Here is a 23,773-nt window from a genome sequence, read left to right as displayed (position 1 = left end):
TGGATTGCGTTGAGACCGTTGCCCATGTTCTTCTCCAATGTCCTCTCTGTTTGGTGTCCCACCTGGATCTTTATACCCCATACTGGCCCAAATTTTAGAGTCCTCTGATGATTTTAAGGTGCTTTTTTGCTTGATAATTCTGATTTGGAAAGAACTGAATTAGTAGCAAAGTTTTATTTATAGAGCTATGGTTACTCATCCTGATTACTAGTACTATGTATCAGGTTTTACTATGTTGCTACTTTGTTTTTATCTTGTAATCCTTATTTTATTCTGTATGGATTATGTATCCTTTCAATATGTAACCTCTATTTTATATTCTTATATATGCCAATAAAGGCTGTCTAGTTTGTCATTCAACTGCTGAACTACTCTTTCTGACTCTTAAAAAAAGAGCTCCTAATATCCAGCTGGTACCTTTTTGTCAGTAATATAAACCTATTATTGTGAGTCCTCTCCTCTGCTGCCAACAGCTCCCTGCCCTCCTCTAAGGGACAGCCCTTCACATACTTCAAGAGAACAATCCTGTCCCCCCCCCCCCCCCCACTCAACCGCCTCTTCTCTAAACTGAACCTTCCCAAATCCCTCAGCTTTTCCTTGTAGGGCTCAGTCCCCAGGACTCTAATCATCCTTGTCGCTCTTCTACACTGCTTTTGAAGTGCGGCCTCCAGAACCGTGCACAGTACTCCAGGTGCAGCCTGACCGATGGAGTGCACAGTTTGACTGTGGAATCTTGCGGTTTGGTTTTTATGCTTCTGTTGATAACACTAGAAGATCGCATTAGCCTTTTTTGCCACTGCATTGCACGAACTGCTCATATTCGTGGGGGTGAAATTATGTTGCACCCCCACTATGTTCCTGCAAGGGCACTGCGCTCCAGTAGCTTAAATCTGCTGGTGATCCCTGGCCCGAAAGAGGCCTGGCTGTCCTCAACAAGGGCCAGAGCTTCTTCAGTCCTGGCCCTAACATGGTGGAACGCTCTGCCAGAAGACATCAGGCCCTGCGGGACCTTTTACAGTTTTGCAGGGCCTGTAAGGCAGAGATGTTCTGCCAAGCCTTTGCATGAGGACAGCGACGGCTGCCGTCCTGGCACCTTCTTCTCCCCACCCCCTCTTGGGTGGGATCCCCCACCCTCGATGTGATCTAATAACTGAATAAGAGCACTTTAAAGACGCGACCAGGCGTAATTTTCAATGTAATTTCAATGTAATTTATTTTATATATATATGAAGGAGGCCCGATTGAAATCAACTAGAGACAGAGTCTTCTCAATCATAGCCCCCCTGCTGGTGGAACCAACTGCCAGATGAAGTGAGGGCCTTGCGGAACCTGGTGCAGTTCCGCAAGGCCTTCAAGACTGTCCTCTTCCGGCTGGCATACAATTGGCCGGCACCGGTATTTAAGAGCTGTGGAAGAAGGCTGTCGCCATCAGAATAGCACCAATCCAAGTCTGTTTTAATTGTTTTAACTATTTTAAACATTGTTATTTATTACCGAATATGTATTTTTAATGCTTATTAATTTTATTGTTTCTGAGATTTTATGCTGTGAGCCTCCCCTGAGCCTGCTTCGGCGGGGAGGGCGGGGTAGAAATCAATTAAAAATAATAAATATATATTTTTAATGTAACAGATTTTACTGTTGTGCATTGCCCTGAACCTGGTCCTGGCCAGGATAGGGCCATTCATCAAATATAATAATAAATAATAATAATAATAATAATAATAATAATAATTATTATTATTATTTAGCTTACAATCCATCCATCGGGGAGGGACGGTGGCTCAGTGGCGGAGCATCTGCTTGGGAAGCAGGAGGTCCCAGGTTCAATCCCCGGCATCTCCAAAAAGGGTCCAGGCAAAGAGGTGTGAAAAAACCTCCGCTTGAGACCCTGGAGAGCCATGAATGGGGCTGTGGCTCAGTGGCAGAGCATCTGCTTGGGAAGCAGAAGGTCCCAGGTTCAATCCCCGGCATCTCCAACTAAAAAGGGTCCAGGCAAGTAGGCATGAAAAACCTCAGCTTGAGACCCTGGAGAGCCATGAATGGGGCTGTGGCTCAGTGGCAGAGCATCTGCTTGGGAAACAGAAGGTCCCAGGTTCAATCCCAGGCATCTCCAAAAAAGGGTCCAGGCAAAGAGGTGTGAAAAACCTCAGCTTGAGACCCTGGAGAGCAGGGGAGGGACAGTGGCTCAGTGGTAGAGCATCTGCTTGGGAAGCAGAAGGTCCCAGGTTCAATCCCTGGCATCTCCAAAAAAGGGTCCAGGCAAATAGGTGTGAAAAACCTCAGCTTGAGACCCTGGAAAGCCGCTGCCAGTCTGAGAAGACAAGACTGACTTTGATGGACCGAGGCTCTAATTCAGTAGAAGGCAGCTTCATATGTACTGAACTTGTAACCGATGAGTGTAGCTGTAGGACCGCCGTTTGATTTTAAAGTGTATGTATATAACAAATGTTTATATTTTTAACTGTAAATTATGAAATGTTAATTTTAATGCTTAATCTTAGATTTTATGTTAGTTTTATATGTTGTAAGCCGCCCTGAGCCACCTAGTGGGAAGGGCGGGATATAAATCTTAGATAAATAAATAAATAAACCTTAGATAAATCTTAGATAAATAAATGTTCATATCTGTTGGGGAGGGACAGTGGCTCAGTGGTAGAGCATCTGCTTGGTAAACAGAAGGTCCCAGGATCAATCCCCGGCATCTCCAACTAAAAAGGGTCCAGGCAAATAGGTGTGAAAAAACCTCAGCTTGAGACCCTGGAGAGCCGCTGCCAGTCTGAGAAGACAAGACTGACTTCGATGGACCAAAGTTCTGATTCAGTATAAGGCAGCTTCATATGTTCATCCATACCCCAAGATCTTATTCACACACACACACACACTACTACTACTACCCAGAAGTGTGTCCCCCATCCAGTACGAATGCCAAAATCCTTTGCAAGATGCAGGTGTTCTGTGAGAGACAGGCAGAGATTTCTCGGAGGATAAGCTGAAAAGGAAGCAGCGTCCCGCAAGCACAAAGGCTGAGCAGTGCTACCTCAAGCGCCCCTGAAAACCTCCATCACAACAGCAAGCAGAATTACCTCCATCAAGGGTAAGCTTCGATCGCCATTCAACAGGCAGGAACTCAACATGTGTGGCATGGTTGCTAAAATACTTGTCTTCTATTTTCCTTGCAGTATCTCGCATCCTAGAAAAAGGTGAAGTTACGTATTAACTGCAAGCATATACAAAGACTGCGTTGACGTTTCAGCCAATATAGAACGCAGCCGCTACTTTGCTCTGCGGAAGAAACAGATTTGAGCATATTGCACAACAGCAGGGGCTTCTGATTTGCTTCAGGGCTCAGTTCAAGGCACTGGTCAGGGCTCACAAATGCTAAGCGGCAAGTGACCACGGCACACGGAAATTTCATTGCAGTCCCTAAGATTTTCTGCACTGGTTTTACACCTCGAGCACACTCGGTTTGGGGGAGGCCAGCCCCCATCATCAGGCAAGGCAAAGCAGCCAACCTCAGGGGACAGGTTTCTGGTGACAGTAAAAAGGAACAATTCTACATATACAACTACGCTATTCAGATTTCCTTCTTCAGGCACCCGACCAAACAGATGTAGAAATCACTGGCTGAGATGAAACTCCCTAGAGGAGTCATAGGTGCTGTCCCTGAGGGGTTCCTGAATTCCTACCCTCGGAACTCTCCACGCACCTCTTAATGTGCACCAGGACTTCGATCCAGCCAAATCTTTCCATGTGCAGAACGACTTTCTGCCTTTCTTGATTCCCTCCTCCTGCTGCAGCCCCAAATGCTGTTCCTGCCCCCAGAAGATGCAATTCAGAAAACATAAGAGAAGCCAAGTTGGATCAGGCCAATGGCCCCTCCAGTCCAACACTCTGGGTCACACAGTGGCCAAAGCTCAGGGGCCATCAAGAAGACCACCAGTGGGGCCAGAACTCCAGAAGCCCTTCCACTGTTGCCCCCCCACCCCCATCCAGCACCAAGAATACAGAGCATCACTGCCCCACACAGAGAATTCCATCAATACCTTGTGGCTAATAGCCACTGATGGACCCCTGCTCCATGTAAGAACATAAGAGAAGCCATGTTGAATCAGGCCAACAGCCCATCCAGTCCAACACTCTGTGTCACACAGTGGCAAAAAAACCCAGGGTCCATCAGGAGGTCCATCAGTGGGGCCAGGACACTGGAAGCCCTCCCACTGTGCTCCCCCCAAGCACCAAGAATACAGAGCATCACTGCCCCAGACAGAGAGTTCCATCAATATGCTGTGGCTAATAGCCACTGATGGACCTCTGCTCCATACGCTTATCCAATCCCCTCTTGAAGCCGACTATGCTTGCAGCCGCCGCCACCTCCTGTGGCAGTGAATTCCACGTGTTAATCACCCTTTGGGTGAAGAAGTCCTTTTATCCGTTCTAACCCGACTGCTCAGCAATTTCATTGGATGTCCATGAGAACATTGTGAGATTGTATTGTGAGAAAGGGAGAATAGGACTTCTTTCTCTACCTTCTCCATCCCGTGCATAATCTTATAAACTTATCATGTCACCCCTCAGTCGACTTTTCTCCAAGCTAAAGAGCCCCAAGCGCTTTAACCTTTTTCATAGGGAAAGTGTACCAAACCTTTATTCATTCTAGTTTTCTAGGCATTCTGGGCTGTGACAGGTGGAGAAACAGCCGCATTCTGCAGGCGGAAGGATTTCCACTGGATCCAATATGTTTGATAGCAAATTTAAATCCCTTCTGTATTATGTACGAAGGGAAAAGGAAAGGATGCACCCCTGCACCCCTACCATCACCTAGAGCAGGCATCCCCAGTGCGGTACCCATGGGCACCAAGACACTCTCACTGATACCTTTCCTGGCACCCCACCAATTCTTTTTACAAGGTGGGTGGGGCCAGCTAGGGCTTTTGCCCAACGGAGCTTCTGACTGGCTGTGCAGATTTTCAAGACGCTGCTCCGGCAGCAGCTGCCTCTGCAACCCAAGGATCTTCACTGTGTGACTGAAGGTAGGCTGTGTGGATGCAAGAAAATCTTTTAAAAGGCATCTTGTTAATAAGCAGAGCTTCTGCCTGAAATATTTTCAGAGATACTATTATTAGAGTGATGCACACATGAGGGGTGTGAATTGTGGGAATGCCTGCATGTGTCAGCTTCAGGTTTTGGGTAGCAGGACTGGATCATGAACAGTTAAACACAACCTGCTTTATAAAGACAGAAAAGCTAGATTTGAGTCCAATAGCATGTTAGAGACACAATAGGGTTTTCTGGGGTATGAGCTCTTGGAGGAGGAGGAGGAGGAAGAAAAAGAGGAAGAATAATTATATAATATTGGATTTATATCCCACCCTATACTCTGAATCTCAGAGTCTCAGAGCAGTCACAATCTCCTTTACCTCTCCCCACCCTCCACAACAGACACCCTGTGAGGTTGGTGGGCTGAGAGAGTTCTCTCTGAAGCTGCCCTTTCAAGGACAACTCCTGCCAGAGCTATGGCTGACCCACGGCCATTCCAGCAGCTGCAAGTGGAGGAGGGGGGAATCAAACCTGGTTTTCCCAGATAAGAGTCTGCACACTTAATCACTACACCAAACTGGCTGTCAAATCCCCAAAATCTTGTTGGTCTCTTAAGATGCTAATGGACTCGAATCTAGATGTTCTGCTGCAAGCTGACATAGCAGCCCTCTGAAACTATCTTCATGGAAGGCATCACATTCAGCTGCATGCAGCGGAAACCACTGGTATCTGATTCTTGAAAGCTCATTCCAAGAAAGGTGTTCTCATTCTCTAAGGTGTTCCTAGACTCCAATCCAGCTGTTCCACTGCAGACCATGGCAGTCCTCTGGAACTTTATAAAGAAGAAGAAGAAGATGATGATGATATTGGATTTATATCCCGTCCTATACTCTGAATCTGAGTCTCAGAGCAGCTCACAAGAGAGCCAGTTTGGTGTAGTGGTTAAGTGTGCGGACTCTTATCTGGGAGAACCGGGTTTGATTCCCCACTCCTCCACTTGCACCTGCTGGCATGGCCTTGGGTCAGCCATAGCTCTGGCAGAGGTTGTCCTTGAAAGGGCAGCTGCTGGGAGAGCCCTCTCCAGCCCCACCCACCTCACAGGGTGTCTGTTGTGGGGGAGGAAAGTAAAGGAGATTGTAGGCCGCTCTGAGACTCTTCGGAGTGGAGGGCGGGATATAAATCCAATATCTTCATCTACCTCACAGGGTGTCTGTTGTGGGGGAGGAAGGGAAAGGAGATTGTGAGCCGCTCTGAGACTCTTCGGAGTGGAGGGCGGGATATAAATATAAATATATAAATCCAATATCTTCTTCTTCACAATCTCCTTTATCTTCCTTCCCCACAACAGACACCCTGTGAGGTGAGTGGGGCTGAGAGAGCTCTCCCAGAAGCTGCCCTTTCAAGGACAACTCCTACAAGAGCTATGGCTGACCCAAGGCCATGCTAGCAGCTGCAAGTGGAGGAGTGGGGAATCAAACTCGGTTCTCCCAGCTAAGAGCCTGCACACTTAACCAAACTGACGCTCTCGGCTTAACGATAAGCAGCTGGGTAATATAGTCCACCCCAGCTGTAACCCGCTTATTGAAATTTGTCACCGTATTAGCAATCTCCTCTGCGTCCCAGAGAGAAAAGCAAACGATAAATGAAAATAATAATAATAAGCAGCACAGAATGGGAACTCACATGGCAGTATTTTTTATAATTCTTCCTTGGTCCATTTTCTGCCCAATGCCGTGCACGACAAACACAATGTGAGTGGTGGGCGAAGGCTTGTCTTCCAACGTAGCTTCTTCCACGTAGCCTCGGTGAAGTCTTGTCCCGCTGCTCGAAGCTGCAGAAGAGAAACCCCAGCCATTTAATTTGGGCAAGCAAACCACCCCTCACCTGGCCTGCTGCAGTGAAGAAATCTCCACCAAGTCAGGAGGCAGAGAAGCTTCTATAAATGGAGAGAGTGCACACCAGTGCTCTCCTCCTTCTCGGCAGCTCCATTCTCTTAGGACATCAACGGCAAACCAATGACAAGCAGACAAATGGGAAAGGGGCCTGGAGACTTCTGGGGCCTAGTAAACTTTGTGGACTTCCTTGCAGGTGTGTGAGTTGAATTCTACAATTTGGACTCTTTACTCTTACTTGGAGAGTAGCCGTTTATTAGTAGTTCCAGGAAAGGGGCCAATTGCCTCGCCCGCCTAAGATGAAAGAATGCGGACTTGGCAGTGGCCACGGTCACCTCGAGGTTGGACTACTGTAATGCCCTCTACATGGGGCTACCCTTGTGCCGGACCCGGAAACTGCAGTTAGTGCAGAATGCTGCTGCCCGGCTGCTATTAGGGCTCCCAAGATGGGAGCACATTCGGTCGGGGTTTTGGGATCTGCACTGGCTGCCAATAACATTCCGAGTCCGGTACAAGGTGTTGGTCATTACCTTTAAAGCCCTATATGGCCTAGGACCTGCCTACCTTAGGGACCGTCTCTCCCCACACGTTCCCCAGAGAGTACTACGATCGGGTTCACAAAACCTGTTAGTGATCCCCGGGCCAAAGGAGGCCCGTCTGAAACCACCAGGGATCGGGCCTTCTCGGTAACGGCGCCTTACTGGTGGAACCAGCTGCCGGAAGAGGTGAGGGCCCTGCGGGACCTAGGGCAGTTCCGCAGGGCCTGTAAGACAGCCCTCTTCCGGCAGGCCTACAACAACTAACTGACACTGAGAAATTTCTAGATGGAACTAAAATGCATTTAATAGACCGCTGGTTTTTATGTTTTTATGTCTTATTAATTTATTGTTTTAATCTTCTTATGTAAATGTTTTTTATGCTAAATTTATGTAAGTTTATTATGTTGTAAGCCGCCCTGAGCCACTTCGGTGGGAAGGGTGGGATATAAGTCTAAATATAAATAAATAAATAAATAAAACCCCCACAGCGTATATTCACACAACAAACAGAAATTATATAAAACTTTGTACTGGAATCCATTGTCTGATTACATCAAATTTCTTCTATCTAATCACAGTGCTCTTAATATATCAACTGAGGAGCATCTGGTTAAGCCCATTTCCTGTTGTCTTCAAAAGTCATAAGCTTGGAAGATGCCCTCCAATATTTGGCAACGGTTCAAAGTCGGAAGACTGATTGATCCCACTGAGAAATTTACAAATGTCTGTTCCACAAGTGGTGTTTGTATTGGATTCCAGACAATTAGAAATAGACATTTTGGATATTTAGGTCAATATTTCTCAAACTATTACGTATGATGTTTTGATCACATCTGAATACTGTTTGTCTGGTTCATGTGTATCCATTTAAAATGGTTTTGCTCTTTCTATGTTTTTGCTAGCAACCATGTTTTCCACATTTTTGAGTATACATGAAAGTTGAATGATTCTCTGGTATGATAAAAATTTGCTATATATATGTGTGGGTAACATTGTTCAACTATATAATAGTGCTGTGTGATTAGATATAAGAAATTTGATGTAATCAAACAATCTAAGCCAATTTAAAGTTTTATATAATTTCTGTTTATTGGCATGAACATACACTGTTATCAAAGATTTCAGGTTTTCACAGCTGGTAACATCATTAGGGTTTGTAGAATCTTTCGGGATCAAGTGCCGTGTTCTACTGGAGAAAGTTTTCCTTCCAGACGTTTCGTTCTCAGCTGCGGAGAACATCCTCAGTGGCGTTGCAGCCGGAGCAGGCGCTGCAACGCCACCGAGGATGTTCTCCGCAGCTGAGAACGAAACGTCTGGAAGGAAAACTTTCTCCAGTAGAACACGGCACTTGATCCTGAAAGATTCTACAAACCCTAACATACGCTGTGTTTTTTTCTGCATTTATGGTCTCCCAACGGAGGCATGAAGAGCTGGTATGAGAAGCTTGAGTTTTGCGTGCCCTCCCACTAGAAGGTTCTGAGCTCATCGGGAATCTTTACGCCTCTGTATGTTAACTTAATTCCAGGAATTCAACAGCCCTTCTTCTTCCAAAGCTCTTTGTCCTTTAAAAATTGCTGCGGTCTGTGAATTGTTGCCCTCCCTATTCCTTGACACAAGACAAAGACTGAAGACAGCAAACGAAGCTCTCTGGCTGTTTGCTCTACATTAGGCAAGCTTGCTTGTTTTTCTCGACTTGGAGAACAGACCCCTGGTGTGAAGACATACAAATCCTTTAAACCACTGTGATTTGTTGAGAGAGACTACCGCCCACTTTAGAGTGAAGAACCAATATAATAGTCATCCTTGGCGCTGGTGGAAAGTTCTGTCAAGTCTCAGCCAAATTATAACAAACCCCACACTGGATTTTCAAGGCAAGAGACATTCGGAGGCAGTTTGCCATTGCCTGCCTCTGCAAAGCAAACCTGGACTTCCTTGGTGGTCTCCCATCCAAGTTCTAACCGGGGTTGACCCTGCTTAACTTTCAGTCATTCTTACAAAAGAACATATAAAGCTAAAGGTAAGTCCCCTGTGCAAGCACCAGTCGTTTTTGACTCTGGGGTGACGTTGCTTCCACAACGTTTTCACGGCAGACTTTTTACGGGGTGGTTTGCCATTGCCTTCCCCAGTCCTCTACGCTTTCCCCTCAGCAAGCTGGGGACTCATTTGACCGACCTCGGAAGGATGGAAGGCTGAGTCAACCTCAAGCCGGCTACCTGAACCAGCTTTTGCTGGGATCGAACTCAGGTCGTGAGCAGAGGGCTCCGACTGCAGTACTGCAGCTTTACCACTCTGTGCCACGGGGCTCTTCGTAAGAACATATAACGGACAGCTATTTCAGTCTTCAAGCTCTATGTTAACATGAGTTTTTCTGTGCAGAAGAATAAAGTTGGCTTGAATTGAAAGATGAGTGCCAGCATCAATTAAAAGCTCCTGCTCTCCTGGCTTTCCACAAAGTATGCAAAACCGAACTATTCAAGCTGGCTTTTCTCTGCAGGTGATAAGGTTGCACTGTACAAAATTGTTTTACAAACTTGCTTGGATAAATGATTAGGGAGTGCGGTCTATATTGCTGTTTTTCACTTATTATAAGTAGGATCCTCTACATGCAGTTTCTGAATGGCTTAAGGTGAATACTTATGCTCTGCTTCAGTTCTTTCTGGTAATTCTGGACTTCTAAAAGCCTAATGCATTGATTACTGAATATCACATTTTGTAAATTGTACTGATTAAGAACATAAGAGAAGCCATATTGGATCAGGCCAATGGCCCATCCAGTCTGTGTCACACAGTGGCCAAAACCCCCCCAAGTGCCATCAGGAGGTTCACGTGGGGCTAGAACCCGTCCCCCTCCCACAAGCACCAAGAATACAGAGCATCACTGCCCCAGACAGTTCCAACAATATGCTGTGGCTAATAGCCACTGATCAACCTCTGCTCCATATTTTTATCCAATCCCCTCTTGAAGCTGGCTATGCTTGTAGCCGCCACCATCTCCTGTGGCAGTGAATTCCACATGTTAATCACCCTTTGGGTGAAGAAGTACTTCCTTTTATCCATTCTAACCCGACTACTCAGCAATTTCGTTGAATGCCCAATGAGTTCTTGTATTGTGAGAAAGGGAGAAAAGGACTTCTTTCTCTACCTTCTCTATCTCATGCATAATCTTGTAAACCTCTATCACGTCACCCCGCAGTCAACGTTTCTCCAAGCTAAAGAGCCCCAAGTGTTTTAACCTTTCTTCATAGGGAAAGTGTTCCAACCTTTTAATCATTCTAGTTGCCCTTTTCTGGACTTTTTCCAATGCTATAATATCCTTTTTGAGGTGCAGTGACCAGAATTGTACACAGTATTCCAAATGAGGCTGCACCATCGATTTAGACAGGGGCATTATGAAAAAGGCAGACTATCAAGAATGTAAAGATATGCAACTCAAACAGGCTAACCTTTGGAGAACCCCAGCTTCTGAGTCACCGTTCTTGCAATTTTTGACGTTGTTGCATCGCTGTAAAGATAGACTTCATCCACACTGTGCCAGTCCACGTGGGTGCGGCTCAGCTTCAGACTGTGGATAGCTGTAGCGAAAAAAGGACCACCTTCAGCTCAAGGAATATATACAGCAGGACTTCTTTCAAAAGGCAGGCAGAGCAAAGGAGTGATATCAACATAAGTAAGCACACCACTGTATTTTCATGCACTTGCATGCTAGCTAAGAACAGTATTTGGGATCACAGGAACTTCATTTTTGTTGTCCCCCAGCACCATTAGCTAATAAAGTATCACGGCAGTCAGATAATATTGAGCCACGCTTGCTGAAAAGCTCAGAAAGCAGGGACCAGAACGTCAAAGAATCACAGATTCTAATTCTGCCCTGCTCATCTTCTCAGTCTGCCTTCTGCCTTCAATGTCCAAATCTCTGAAATTCTAGAAGAACCCAAGACTGTGTGCATTCTGATGTCCCAACAAGCCATGGTTTGGCTTAAACTGCAGTTGATGCAACACATTTTGGTTAACCTGTGGCTATGATCACACCCACTAAATAATGCACTTCCAAACCACTTGCACTTTCCAACTGGATTTTACTGTGTGAACTGGCAAAATCCGGTTGGAAAGTGGACTGAAAATGCATTATTCAGTGTGTGTGATTGCAGCCTGCCAGCAATAACTGGCAAAGTCTGGTGTGTAAACTCCAGTTTGTCACCTGTTTACTTCTCTTCCCAAAAGGGAGTCCTTACACAACAGTTGCTGTGGCTGAGTGGTCAAAAGGGGAGCTTTGCAAATTCAGATGTGACAACAAACCACCATTAGTATGACCTACAGTTAACAAACCACCTACAAGCCCCTAGGCTTGAAATCCCAGGTCAGTACTAACCAGCAAAACCTGCCTTGTATTCAGATATCACAAGGAGGGTTTGACAGTTTGTGGTAACATCTGTAAACCTCCTAAGTGTGATTAGATACATTATGCAAACTTAAATGAACACAGATATTGAATGTGTTTCAGCTACATGTGCAGTACTTTCTTAGGGTGTAACTTTAAATGCAGTTGGGGGTGGGGGCTTGCACAGAATATCCACAGCATGGGTCTAACTAAGGACTGGATTCTGTATTTTGGAGAGGCTCTTTAGTACTTGCTTGCTTGAATCCACTAAGTGTCTGTGTTTTCTCAATCCACCCCTCGCCATCCGCTGTAAAATTTGGAGTCTTCCTAATGTAGGAATGGAGAAATCACAAACTTATAACTATCTGGACTGCTTTTACATGGAGATAATTCTCTGTGTCTCTCTCAATAACAGCTAATTGCTACAGCATTATACCAATATACTGCAACATTTTACTAATCCCCAGTTTTCATTTTTAAAAGTATCCAGCCCTTTTTGTTACAGTGTTTTAAGGAGAAACATGCAGCTGGTACCTTTCTTCCTTATAACTGCAACAAAAAGAGCTAGTACACTCTTGCAATAGATCACTATCACGTTTAATGCTATAGCTACTACCAATTTGGTGTAGTGGTTAAGTGCTCAGACTCTTATCTGGGAGAACCAGGTTTGATTCCCCACTTCTCCACTTGCAGCTGCTGGAATGGCCTTGGGTCAGCCATAGCTTTTGCAGAAGTTGTCCTTGAAAGGGCAGCTGCTGTAAAAGCTCTCTCAGCCCCACCTACCTCAAAGGATGTCCGCTGTGGGTGGGGGGAAGGTGACCGCTCTGAGACTCCGAAATTCAGAGTATAGGGCGGGATATAAATCCAATATCATCATCTTCTATTTAGAAGATAACTAGGGGAATGCTGTGGGATCTAAGGTAAGAAAAATGTCATTGATGTGGATGGGTATCTAGAAGCACTTTTCACTGAGATGGCACCAAACCAGGTTTGGAGAAAACTGCAGCAAAACAACGGGAAACACGGAAGCAGGATGAACCAAAGATGTTGTCTTGGAGATGCTTCTAAAAACAGCAGTGCAGTAAGGAAGCCTAAGATGGAGCAGAAATCCTCAAAATTTGGTGCTGGGTATCCAGCATTGTGCAACAACTATGGCCTAGTGCAACACTTCCTAGGTGGAACTGAAAGAAATAAGATCACTCACACGGGTACAAACGACTCTTGTGAAACTGCTTTGGAGCAAAAGCAAGAGATGTTTTTTTTAAGAGGTAAATCATCTGAGAGAGTCTCAGGTGATTAACAGTAGACATTAAGACATAACTTGTAAGGGAACCTAATTAAAAGTACACACCAATGTACCAAATGCAAGCCAGCTCTTCTCTTTTCAGCAGTTTTGTCTTTGGTTGGCCAAGATATGGAGAGGTGGAAGAAGCAAGTCTGCGCTCAGTCCTCTTCCCGACCACAGCTTTTCTTCCGTCCTCCTGCCTCCCGTCTGCTTTCCTACCCACGGGGCCCCGAACAGGTTTGCTTCATACACGAAAACTTCTCCCCTTTACAGTTTGAAGTCGCAGCACTGGAAACTCTATGAAGTTGCAATCCAAAAAAAACCATTTCCCAGGAGCAAGATCCAGTTACTAAAATCGGGTTTACTACTGAGTAGACCCTTATGAGATTTCCAAAGACTAGTTTATAGGACTCCTTCAGGACAAAATCAGTCTCTTCCAAGGGCTAAAAAAATAATTATTCTAGGTGGCTGTTTCCACATGGATTATTTTTAAGTTGGGCTTGATGAAGCAAGTGCGTGCACACACCCCCCCCCCTTTACTTAAAGCGTCTTGGTGCTTTTGTGCACCTCCTGGGGTTTCTCTAGCTTTTCTTTCCAAATGGCTGTGAAGTTTTGGGAAAGATTGAATCTGCATGGCTGATGTGTGGGTGGGAAAATCCCCAGCCCTTGGGCAGCACTTGTCCCTTTCTCATGCTCAGTGGCCATGTCCTTCTGCTGCCACAGGGGAGCTTTTTAATTTTTATATCAGCAATTGAATATTGCTATAATGATCTGCATATCAGGTCTCCTCCCTGCATTCTCAGCTTTCGTTACTATGTCTGAAGCCCCTTTCACTGTGGAGATATAAGGGGAAAGGCATGTCTCTGCATGCTTGGGATGGAGACAGTAGAGAAAGAAGTACTTTTCTCCCTTTCTCACAGTACAAGAACTCGTGGGCATTCAATGAAATTGCTGAGCGGTAGGGTTAGAGCGGATAAAAGAAAGAACTTCTTCACCCAAAGGGTGATTAACATGTGGAATTCACTGCCACAGGAGGTGGTGGCGCTACAAGCATAGACAGCTTCAAGAGGGGAATGGATAAGAATATGGAGCAGAGGTCCATCAGTGGCTATTAGCCACAGATTATTGTTGGAACTCTATGTCTGGGGCAAGTGATGCTCTGTATTCTTGGTGCAGGGGGGGCAAATGGAAGGGCTTCTAGCCCCACTTGTGAACCTCCTGATGGCACTTGGGGGGCTTTTTTGGCCACTGTGTGACACAGAGTGTTGGACTGGATGGGCCCCTGGCCTGATCCAACATGGCTTCTCTTATGTTCTGTAATGAAAGGGGCTAGAAACTTCTTAAAATGAATGCTGGGAATTCAGAGAACACGATGCACAGATTGCTACATCATTATAACAATACTAAATATATTAAACTGTCAATTTTAAAAAAGAATAAGTCCTGGTGGTATGTGGGGGGGGCTGCCAAGGGAACGGGGCAGAAAGACTATGAGGAAAGCTGCTACTCGTAAGCCTGGTTGCCGCTGTGTTGCATTGGCAGCTGCCACAGCAACATGGAAACTACAGAACATGCCCCACGTGGAAAACATCACGACACCGTCTGTGATTATTCACTTCAGTGGATTCTCCCACTGGCTGTTATTTCCCCATCCACTTCAAAAGGACCAGGCAGGAGGTGATGTGAAAGACCTCAGCCTGAGACCCTGGAGAGCTGCTGCCAGTCTGAATAGACAATACCACTTCTGAAGGACCAAGGGTCTGATTCAGAAGAAGGCAGCTTCATGTGCCTTTGGTACAGTGTGATCACAGTCAAAGCATGGGTTTTTTTTGCAGAAGTCCTGCCCTCATCAACATCAGCTTGTCTCCAAGCACCCCCCTTCCCATAGTCATCATTTCCCCCCCACCCATCGAAGGATAGTAAAAGAACCCAGCAACTGACATCACTTTTGCATTATAACAATCCGCTCCCGCAACAAGCTCCTTTGAATTTCCAGCTTTCATTTTAAAAATAAAGCCTCTAGGTTTTTTTATTGCAGAGATATGCTTTTACCCTTATATCTCTGCAACAAAAAGGAATCAAATATTATTTTTAACAAGAACCAAAAAAACCCTAGGGATTAAAGGGAGCTGGTAAATAGATTATTAGCTTGTTACAGTGATATGTCAATCACATTTAAAAAAAAACAAAAAAAAACTTTTTGGTGCTGCTGGTAGATGTGTCTGGCAGCCATGTACTACCAAAGAGAAATACTATTTAGATTGCTCCCTTACCACTATGAATGAAAGCTACACAGAGAATAATCGCCATGTGGAAACAGCTCCTAATTTATGCTGCTGGCAGTAAGACCAATCCCATCCTCCCACCCCCGGTCAACTAGCAGTGCTGTGATTCTTTTTTGTGGGTAAAATCTAAGCAAATGAGAATAACTGACATGCCAAACAAAGTATAACAAATATGAGAGACAGCACATTCTTAAAAAACAACCCAATCAGTAATGACAATTCCTAGAGTTATTTGACTGGATCTGTAATAGGTAACGAGAGAGAGAAAGAGAGCGAGAGAGAGAAGTCATAAGGCTACTTGGAAGGGTATTTTTTTTTGTTAAGTTTAAAGTGGGAGAGCTTGGGGAGGGGGGGGATTCCAAGCTATTCTATCCTATTTGCATTTCCGTATATCACAAACGTGGTGGATTATTCTTTCATTAATACTCACAACCGTCCTTTAAATTAAGTTAAACTGTGACACAGTGACTCGACCAAGATCATTCCAATTAGCTTCACAACAGAGCAGAGGGAAAGAGAGCTGGAGACCCACCCCCAGGCCCCACCCACCCATCGCACATCTCTGGACAGAGTTCGTGGAGACTTTTGACAACCTTTTGAAAGTAGTCGTGCGCCATTTACAGCAGGGAAAATCTTTTATAGGAAGAAAGGAAATGCAGATCACACGGTGCTGAAAATACAGCAAACATTTTAGGCTCCTGATGAATTGTTAGTACACACTGTTAGGACACTGACAGCCACTGTATTCCAAAAAGCATGGATCTTCTCACTTAAGATCCACAATGTTTTCTTCTTTCTGCTCTGCTTCAGAAGAAGATAATCGACACCATGCAGACATGGAAGCACAAGTTTAACTAAACATGCTAAACTGAGAGACGCTAGCTACGACAGAAAACCTCCTACGCAAGGAGAAGACAACAAAACAAATCCACAATTGCCATACCTTCAGACCGCTTGCGTTTAAGCCCTGAAGCCTCTGCATTCTCTTTATATCCTCTCCATTTGAACAGAGAATGGAGGGAGAAGGGAGGGAGGTGGTAGGTAACTAAAAGCAAAAACACCAAGCTTCAAACTGAAAGTTGGAGAAGCGGCATCGTCCACTTGGGCAGAAAATACAGAACACACTGTGCAAACTTTTAACGACACAAAGGAGCACCGCCTTTGAGGGAAATCGGACTTATAGTTCTCTTTTGTACTGTTCATGAAGTGCTCGCTATTGCAAATGCAGACAATTCAGAAGACGCAGGCAAGAGCAAGAGAAACAGAATCGCCTAGCATCTTTGAGGGAGGGTCAAGCTATACAAAATGCTTGGCCTCGAGTTGGATCAGGCTTTGCTGACTTTTCTGTGACCCAAATTTGTTTTCTCTGTGTCACTCGTGGCAACTGACTTCCCCAAGATGTGCTAGACCCAACTGGGTTTGGGACTGAGACGCCTGGCAAGGAGGAGCTCAGCTTGGGAACACGGTGTGTGTGTGTGTGTGTGGGGGGGGGGGAAGGCTGGGTCTCCTCCCCCTCCAGTGCCAGATTCCCAATTCAAATTGGGTCCTGAGGTGCTTGGGGAAGTAAGCCGCAAAGTCTTGTGAGGAAAAATTCTACTTTGTGAGCTATTGCTATTAAAGTTGAGCTACTGGCAATTAAAGTTATGAGCTCCTGCATAAATTAGGGTGGCTCTGAGGTCATCCTTCCTGAGCTGAGACAAAAAATGTGTGAGCTGGAGGATAAAAATCTGCGAGCTTGCTCACGCTAACTCAGCTTAGAGGGAACACTGGTCAGGGTAAACCACAGTCTGACTTGTGGCCAAATATATCGTGCAAGCTTGGCCCTTCGTGGACGTGTAAGCACGCTACGTTTGTGGGTGTGACTGCTACGATGCATCTAACGTATGGCCTGTAAATGTTAGCTAGCCTATGGAAAAAACCACTAAATGCCTCCTCTAAAACGTAGCGAGGGCAGAAAGAGGTCGGCGACGGCGGGGCGTGTAGAAGTCGCCCTTATGGAAGAGAAAAGGGGCATTCCCGCATGCACTGTCTATGTAATTTTCCCATTCCTGAACAGCACTGGAGCTTCCTTCCCTGTGGGGGTAATGCAGGTCCACCGTGACCATTTTCAGCGCTCCCACTTTGTTGCCTCCTGGCCACCCAGTGAGAAGGCTGGAAAGGCACCGCCCCTGGGAACTACCGTGCTGTGCTTTGACGGACTTACCTCACCCTCACGGGAAGATGCCAGTGCTGTTCAGTGTGGGAAGAGACATCACAAGGTGAATGAATGCTGTGGCATCTCACCAGAGGGAAGTGAGGGATCGGGAGGAAGCTGCGGTGCCCCACCTAAGAAACAGGAGAACAACAAGCACCGCCATGGTCAGTTGGGATTCAAGCAGGGAGCCCAGGCGAACCCGAGTCAAAAGACAGGCCAAAACTCGGAACACTTTTTCTTGAACTGGAACGGAATCGGAGCCAGTGCTTCCTTTGGACCTCCAGACAGGACAGAAACTATAAAAAGTCAGTTACCAGTTCAGAGAAAGTGTGTGTTTTTAGAAGCCAAGCCCAAAATAAAATACCGTCTCACGTTCCGTCACTGGCCCCAGAACAAATCAGAGTGCATATAACTAAGATTTGGGAGGAATCCTACAAAAAAACCTGTTTGCATCTAAGTCTTCTGTCTTCAAAGAAACTGCAGGCAGGGCAGAAGCTGATGGAAAATTAACCGCTGCAGAAGATAACCCAAAACCAAGAATGGTATCTATGTAATGCCTTTTATTAGGACAAACCAAATTGTCAAGTGGTCCTAATAAAGAAATATTACACAAATTTCTGATCTTGCATGAATATGGCTGTGTAACTTTTAAAAAGCTTACTGGAGGAAGCACAAAAGGACCCCAGATGTGTCCGCAGCAGAACGATTCCCCCATGGCTGCTAGTGCTCAACCAACCCCCCTCGCTCAGCAATCCCAACCATCTGTGCCGGAGAGCCCTGCCAGAGTGCCGCAAGCAATACGTTACTTGTTCTATCACAGCAGAAGTTTGCCGATGTTTCTCTGCATGAGTCATAGTTTTATCTTGGCCCGTTTCCAAGCAGGACATATGCCAGATTACTGACTCATCCCACATGGGAGGAAATCCTTTTATTCATCTCAATCCTAAAAGAAAGCCTTATGAGCAGGGATGGACCATGCATACATTTTTATTCAGAAAAGGATGCTATTATGCCGATTCCAACATGGCATGTGTTGAGATTGTGGGAAATGGTGGGTGGGTGCACTCGCAAAGACCAACAAGCTAAGGGAAACCAGACTGAAACACCTAACTGTACCCCCACCCACCATTTCCCAGGTACACTTTTGGTTTCCAGGCCCATGGGGTGAGGAAAGAAGAAGGAGAAAATAAGACTGCTGGGAAGGAAATGAAGAAGAAGAAGAAGAAGAATTGCGGATTTATATCCCGCCCTTCTCTCTGAATCAGAGACTGAGAGCGGCTTACAGTCTCCTATATCTTCTCCTCTCAGTCACAACAGACACCCTGTGAGGTGGGTGGGGCTGAGAGGGCTCTCCCAGCAGCTGCCCTTTCAAGGACAGAGGCTCAGAGCGGCCTACAATCTCCTTTCCCTCCCCCCCCCCACAACAGACATCCTGTGAGGTGGGTGGGGCTGGAGAGGGCTCTCACAGCAGCTGCCCTTTCAAGGACAACCTCTGCCAGAGCTATGGCTGACCCAAGGCCATGCCAGCAGGTGCAAGTGGAGGAGTGGGGAATCAAACCTGGTTCTCCCAGATAAGAGTCCGCACACTTAACCACTACACCAAACTGGCTCTTGAAGGCAAGGAAGAGTCGACAGGCACAGGTGAAGAATCCCATAGCATTATGGCTGATTCTGCACTAACCTTGCTCCGTGCCAGGCTTCTGTTTCTCTCTGGAGCAAGCTAGCGATTTTGCACCAGCTGCCCCATGCTGCCATTTTGCACCGAGGCAACCCACGATTTGCCTTGCTGCAGTGTAAGCCTGAAAAAACAGGTTTACGCTGCAGCGTCGCAAATCATGGGTTGCCCTGGTGCAAAATGGCAGCGCGGAGCAGCTGGTGCAAAATTGCTAGCATGCTCCAGAGAGAAACGGAAGCCTGGCACGGAGCAAGGTTGGTGTGGAATCAGCCCTAGTTTGGCCTTATTATCAGGATTATAAGCAGCACTGCCGTTGATGCCTTTTCTTTCTGGTTTTTGACTTGAGGGGCTGCAGATACACAGCAGTCTGTTTCAAAAACTGTATGTGTGAAAGTTAAGCCTGTGGAGTCCCAGGCAGCAGCACTCTTCTGCTGCCCAAACGTAGGAGGCTGGATCTCCAAGAGATGGCAGAGAGGGTCTGGATACCAAAGGGCCCAGGCTGCAAGAGAAGGCATGGCTTACACTTAAACTAAGTTCTCGCTTTCGATTAGATACAATCCAAGATCAACATATTATTATTCTTGCACCACAGTATTTCCATTCCCAGCCAAGATCCTGGATGTGTAACAGGATTTTTCTGTACAAAGTATTTTTAAAAATATATATGTCCATGTTTTGGGTCTGTTGTTAAATGTGCCTTGTAAGGAACCTGTACTTAAACAGAAAGTTTATATTAATAAGCCCACCTTTCTACTAAAAATCTAATATTCTAAGAATGAAGGCCATGTTGCAGAAGCACAACGACAATATCATCACTTTCTCAAGCACAGAAATCAGACTTGTAATACATATCCTATTTTTAAACGTCTCACATGTGCTAGAAGTATACTGGTGCGTATAGGTGAACTGAACCAGGAATTAAACCTCTACTCACCTGAACCAAGCGCTCACCTGGATAGCCTAGGCTACCTTCAGCGCAGAAGCTAAGCTGGCTAGTAAATGGATGGGGCACCTACAAGGAATACCAGGGTCATGACACGGAGGCAAGCGGTGGCAAACCACCTCTGAACATCTCTCGTCCTCAAAACCCGAGGAGACTGCCATAAGCCAGCAGTGACTTGACAACACTTTCTACTACTGCTGACCAGAACCAAAGCGAATAGGTGAAACTACGTCCCTATGGAATTCGGAGAGATGCTCTACATCAATGATTTTCGGCATACCTGTGGGACCATCTATCCCCATATGAGCCCCGGAGGTCATTACGATTGACCAGTCAACATCTCCTGACCATCCCTGGCCCAAGGGACGTCCGGCTTGCCTCGACCAGGGCAGGGGCTTTTCCGGCCCTGGCCCCGACCTGGTGGAATCAGCTCCCTGTGGAAGTTCGGGCCCTACCGGATTTGTTGCTATTCTGGAGGGCCTGTAAGATGGAGCTGTTCCGCCAGGCCTATGACTGAGGCAGGCGGACGTCCTTGTCCTATTATTCTGTCTAAATTGGCCTCTCTGCACAGATTGCTCAAAATCGGGCCAATACAGTTAACATTTTTGGACACCTAGGCTGGGATAAGTATACCTTAATTGATGTGTCCACACCTTCCATGACTGAATCGCCATCCATGCTACCTTAAAGCTAATTCCGAGTTGTGTCTTAACTTTTAATCTGTTTTAACTGTTTGATTGTTTTACTATTTATCTGTTAGATTGCCTATTGTTAGTTCAATGGTTTTACCATGTTGGAATCCACCCTGAGCCCACCATGGGAAAGGGCGGACTACAAATCGACTGAAGTAAATAAATAAATAAATTCTATGCCTCCGAGTAAAAAGTAGAAGGGAGCACAAACTTGGAAGAAGGGGGTTCTGTCAATCTGAAGGCAGGAGGAACGGCTGGCTGGGAAAGAATTTTGCTGTTACTGTTTTTCTTTTAAAAAAATAACACTTTTGCCTTGGATTTATTTTTTAAAATAAAATTTTTGCCTAGGGAGCATATTGTATTAGGTCATTCCTCCCATTTGGAGAATGGATGGTATGACTTTGGCAGAAAGAATGAGCCTGGGGAGAGGCTGTGCCTCAGTGGCAGAGCATCCGCCTGGCATGCAGAAGGTCTCAGGTTCAGTCCCCAGCATCTCCAATTAAAATGAACATAGAGACAGGTGCTGTGAAACACCTCAGCCTGAGACCCTGGAGTGCCTCTGCCAGTCCGAGTAGACAAGACATAAGAACATAAGAGAAGCCATGTTGGATCAGGCCAATGGCCCATACAGTCCAACACTCTGTGTCACATAAGAACATAAGAGAAGCCAGGTTGGATCAGGCCAATGGCCCATCCAGTCCAACACTCTGTGTCACACAGTGGCCAATATGTGTGTGTGTGTGTATATATATACACACTGACCTTGATGGACTAAAAGCCCTATTCAGTATAAAACAGTTTCATGTGTGTTGAAGAGGGGAAGGAGCTGTGCCTCAGTGGCAGAATATATGGCCTGCAGAAGGTCCCACGTTCTGCCCCTGGCATTTCCAGCTGAAAGGATCAGGGGGTGGGTGATGTGAAAGACCTGTACTGGAGAACCAGGAGTGTATACAAGACTGACCTTGCTGGACCCAAAGGTCTGATTCAACATAAGGTGGCTGCAGGTACATGTGCTTCCTCACCAGAAGCACAAAGGAGCAGGAACAAGTGGGGAAAGTTAGAAATGAATACATGAAGCTGCCTCATGCCAAGTCAGCCTGTGGGAAGCTTATGCATTTAGAAAAATGAAGCCAAGTACAATGGAGGGAGGGCAGAGAGGTAAGGGTGTTTTTGTTTTGTTTTTTAAAAAATAGCACATCAGCATCTAGGACACAGTGCACAGTACTTTGCACAGGACTGCAATCAGACCCAACAGTGAATTTTTCCATTTTAAACACACACACTTTCCACAAGCCACCAGATTCCAGTAATTTTCAAGACCTTTGAAAAGAGACCAGCTAACAGATTCTCCAGCAGTACAAACAGTGCATGCAGATTAACATTTTCTCCCAGAAAACAAATTGCGCTCTCATGCTACAGATCAGGCAGCTGGGTGCACAGAAAGATCTGGTGAGCAGAAATAAGGTAAGACATCAGCCAGTATCATAATGCCCCTGTATAAATCGATGGTGCGGTCTCTTTTGGAGTACTGTGTGCAGTTCTGGTCGCCGCACCTCAAAAAGGATATTATAGCATTGGAGAAAGTCCAGAAAAGGGCAACTAGAATGAGTAAAGGTCTGGAACACTTTCCCTATGAAGAAAGGTTGAAACGCTTGGGACTCTTTAGCTTGGAGAAACGTCGACTGCGGGGTGACATGATAGAGGTTTACAAGATAATGCATGGGATGGAGAAAGTAGAGAAAGAAGTACTTTTCTCCCTTTCTCAATACAAGAACTCGTGGGCATTCAATGAAATTGCTGAGCAGACAGGTTAAAACAGATAAAAGGAAGTCCTTCTTCACCCAAAGGGTGATTAATATGTGGAATTCACTGCCACAGGAGGTAGTGGCGGCCACAAGTATAGCCAGCTTCAAGAGGGGTTTAGATAAAAATATGGAGCAGAGGTCCGTCAGTGGCTATTAGCCACAGTGTGTGTGTATATATAAAAAATTTTTGCCATTGTGTGACACAGAGTGTTGGACTGGATGGGCCATTGGCCTGATCTAACATGGCTTCTCTTATGTTCTTACATCCAAGCAACATGTATTTGACACTGAGGTATCTGTACAAGGTACAGATCCTGGGTAGGGCTTCCCTCTTTAGCAGGTGCTAATGACCTCTGGAGCCCACAACTAATCCTTTCCCCAAACTCCTGTCTGTGATTCCTAAGGGATCAGCTTAGCCATGAATGAAGCAATGGCTTTAGTTCAAGGAGCTTACTGTTGTCTGGGCCTTTCCTTTAGCTTTTGCTTCTACTGTCTTCAATTCACAATTGAAGACATGGGACCCTGAGATATCAAATGGCAGCTGGGTAGCCATTCTGGCTTGCAATACTCTCCACATACTCAGGCATGCAACAAAAACAACATTTTAGTCCAGGGTGATGCTTTAGTCCTTCTCTGCGTTTTAGTTATTCTGAAAACCCAAACTTAGGATAGGAAGATTTTAAACATTTAAGCAACTTTTACTTATGGACAGGTATCCCAGTTTGCTGTTTCAAGGGTCAAGCACAGCAATGGCTCAAGGGATGCCAAAGTTAAGTTGTACCCACACAGAGAGACTTTCATTGCACAGAATCTCAACATATGGGAAAGCGACTGTGGCTCAGTGGTAAAACACCTGCTTGGCCTGCAGAAGGTCCCAGGTTATTCCCCGGCATCTCCAGCTGAGAAGACCAGATAGCAGGTGATGTGAAGGACCTCTGTTTGAGGCTCTGGTGAACTGCTGTCGTGTGAGTGGACAATACTGACCCTTGGTGGTGTAAGGCGGCTTCATGTGTGTTCATGTGAGATTGGATCTCTGAGTGCAAAA

The 23,773-nt window shown here is 45.8% G+C and overlaps 1 protein-coding gene across 1 annotated transcript in view; it reads right to left on the bottom strand.

Annotated features, from left to right (window-relative positions):
• The window catches only part of DDHD1 (DDHD domain containing 1), a 78,088-nt gene that overhangs the window by 28,379 nt on the left and 25,936 nt on the right, over positions 1-23,773 (bottom strand). The window contains exons 3-6 of the mRNA XM_060261280.1: positions 16,363-16,464; positions 10,915-11,043; positions 6,724-6,871; positions 3,087-3,193 (exon numbers count right to left, since the gene is read on the bottom strand). Coding sequence (XP_060117263.1) covers positions 3,087-3,193; positions 6,724-6,871; positions 10,915-11,043; positions 16,363-16,464 — 486 coding nt within the window. The remainder of the gene's footprint in view (positions 1-3,086; positions 3,194-6,723; positions 6,872-10,914; positions 11,044-16,362; positions 16,465-23,773) is intronic.

The sequence above is a fragment of the Heteronotia binoei genome, chromosome 21 (genome assembly GCF_032191835.1).
Source record: "Heteronotia binoei isolate CCM8104 ecotype False Entrance Well chromosome 21, APGP_CSIRO_Hbin_v1, whole genome shotgun sequence".
Lineage (NCBI taxonomy): Eukaryota > Metazoa > Chordata > Lepidosauria > Squamata > Gekkonidae > Heteronotia > Heteronotia binoei.
The sequence above is the reverse complement of the archived record's forward strand: the minus strand, read 5'-3'. Positions and strand labels throughout refer to the sequence as shown.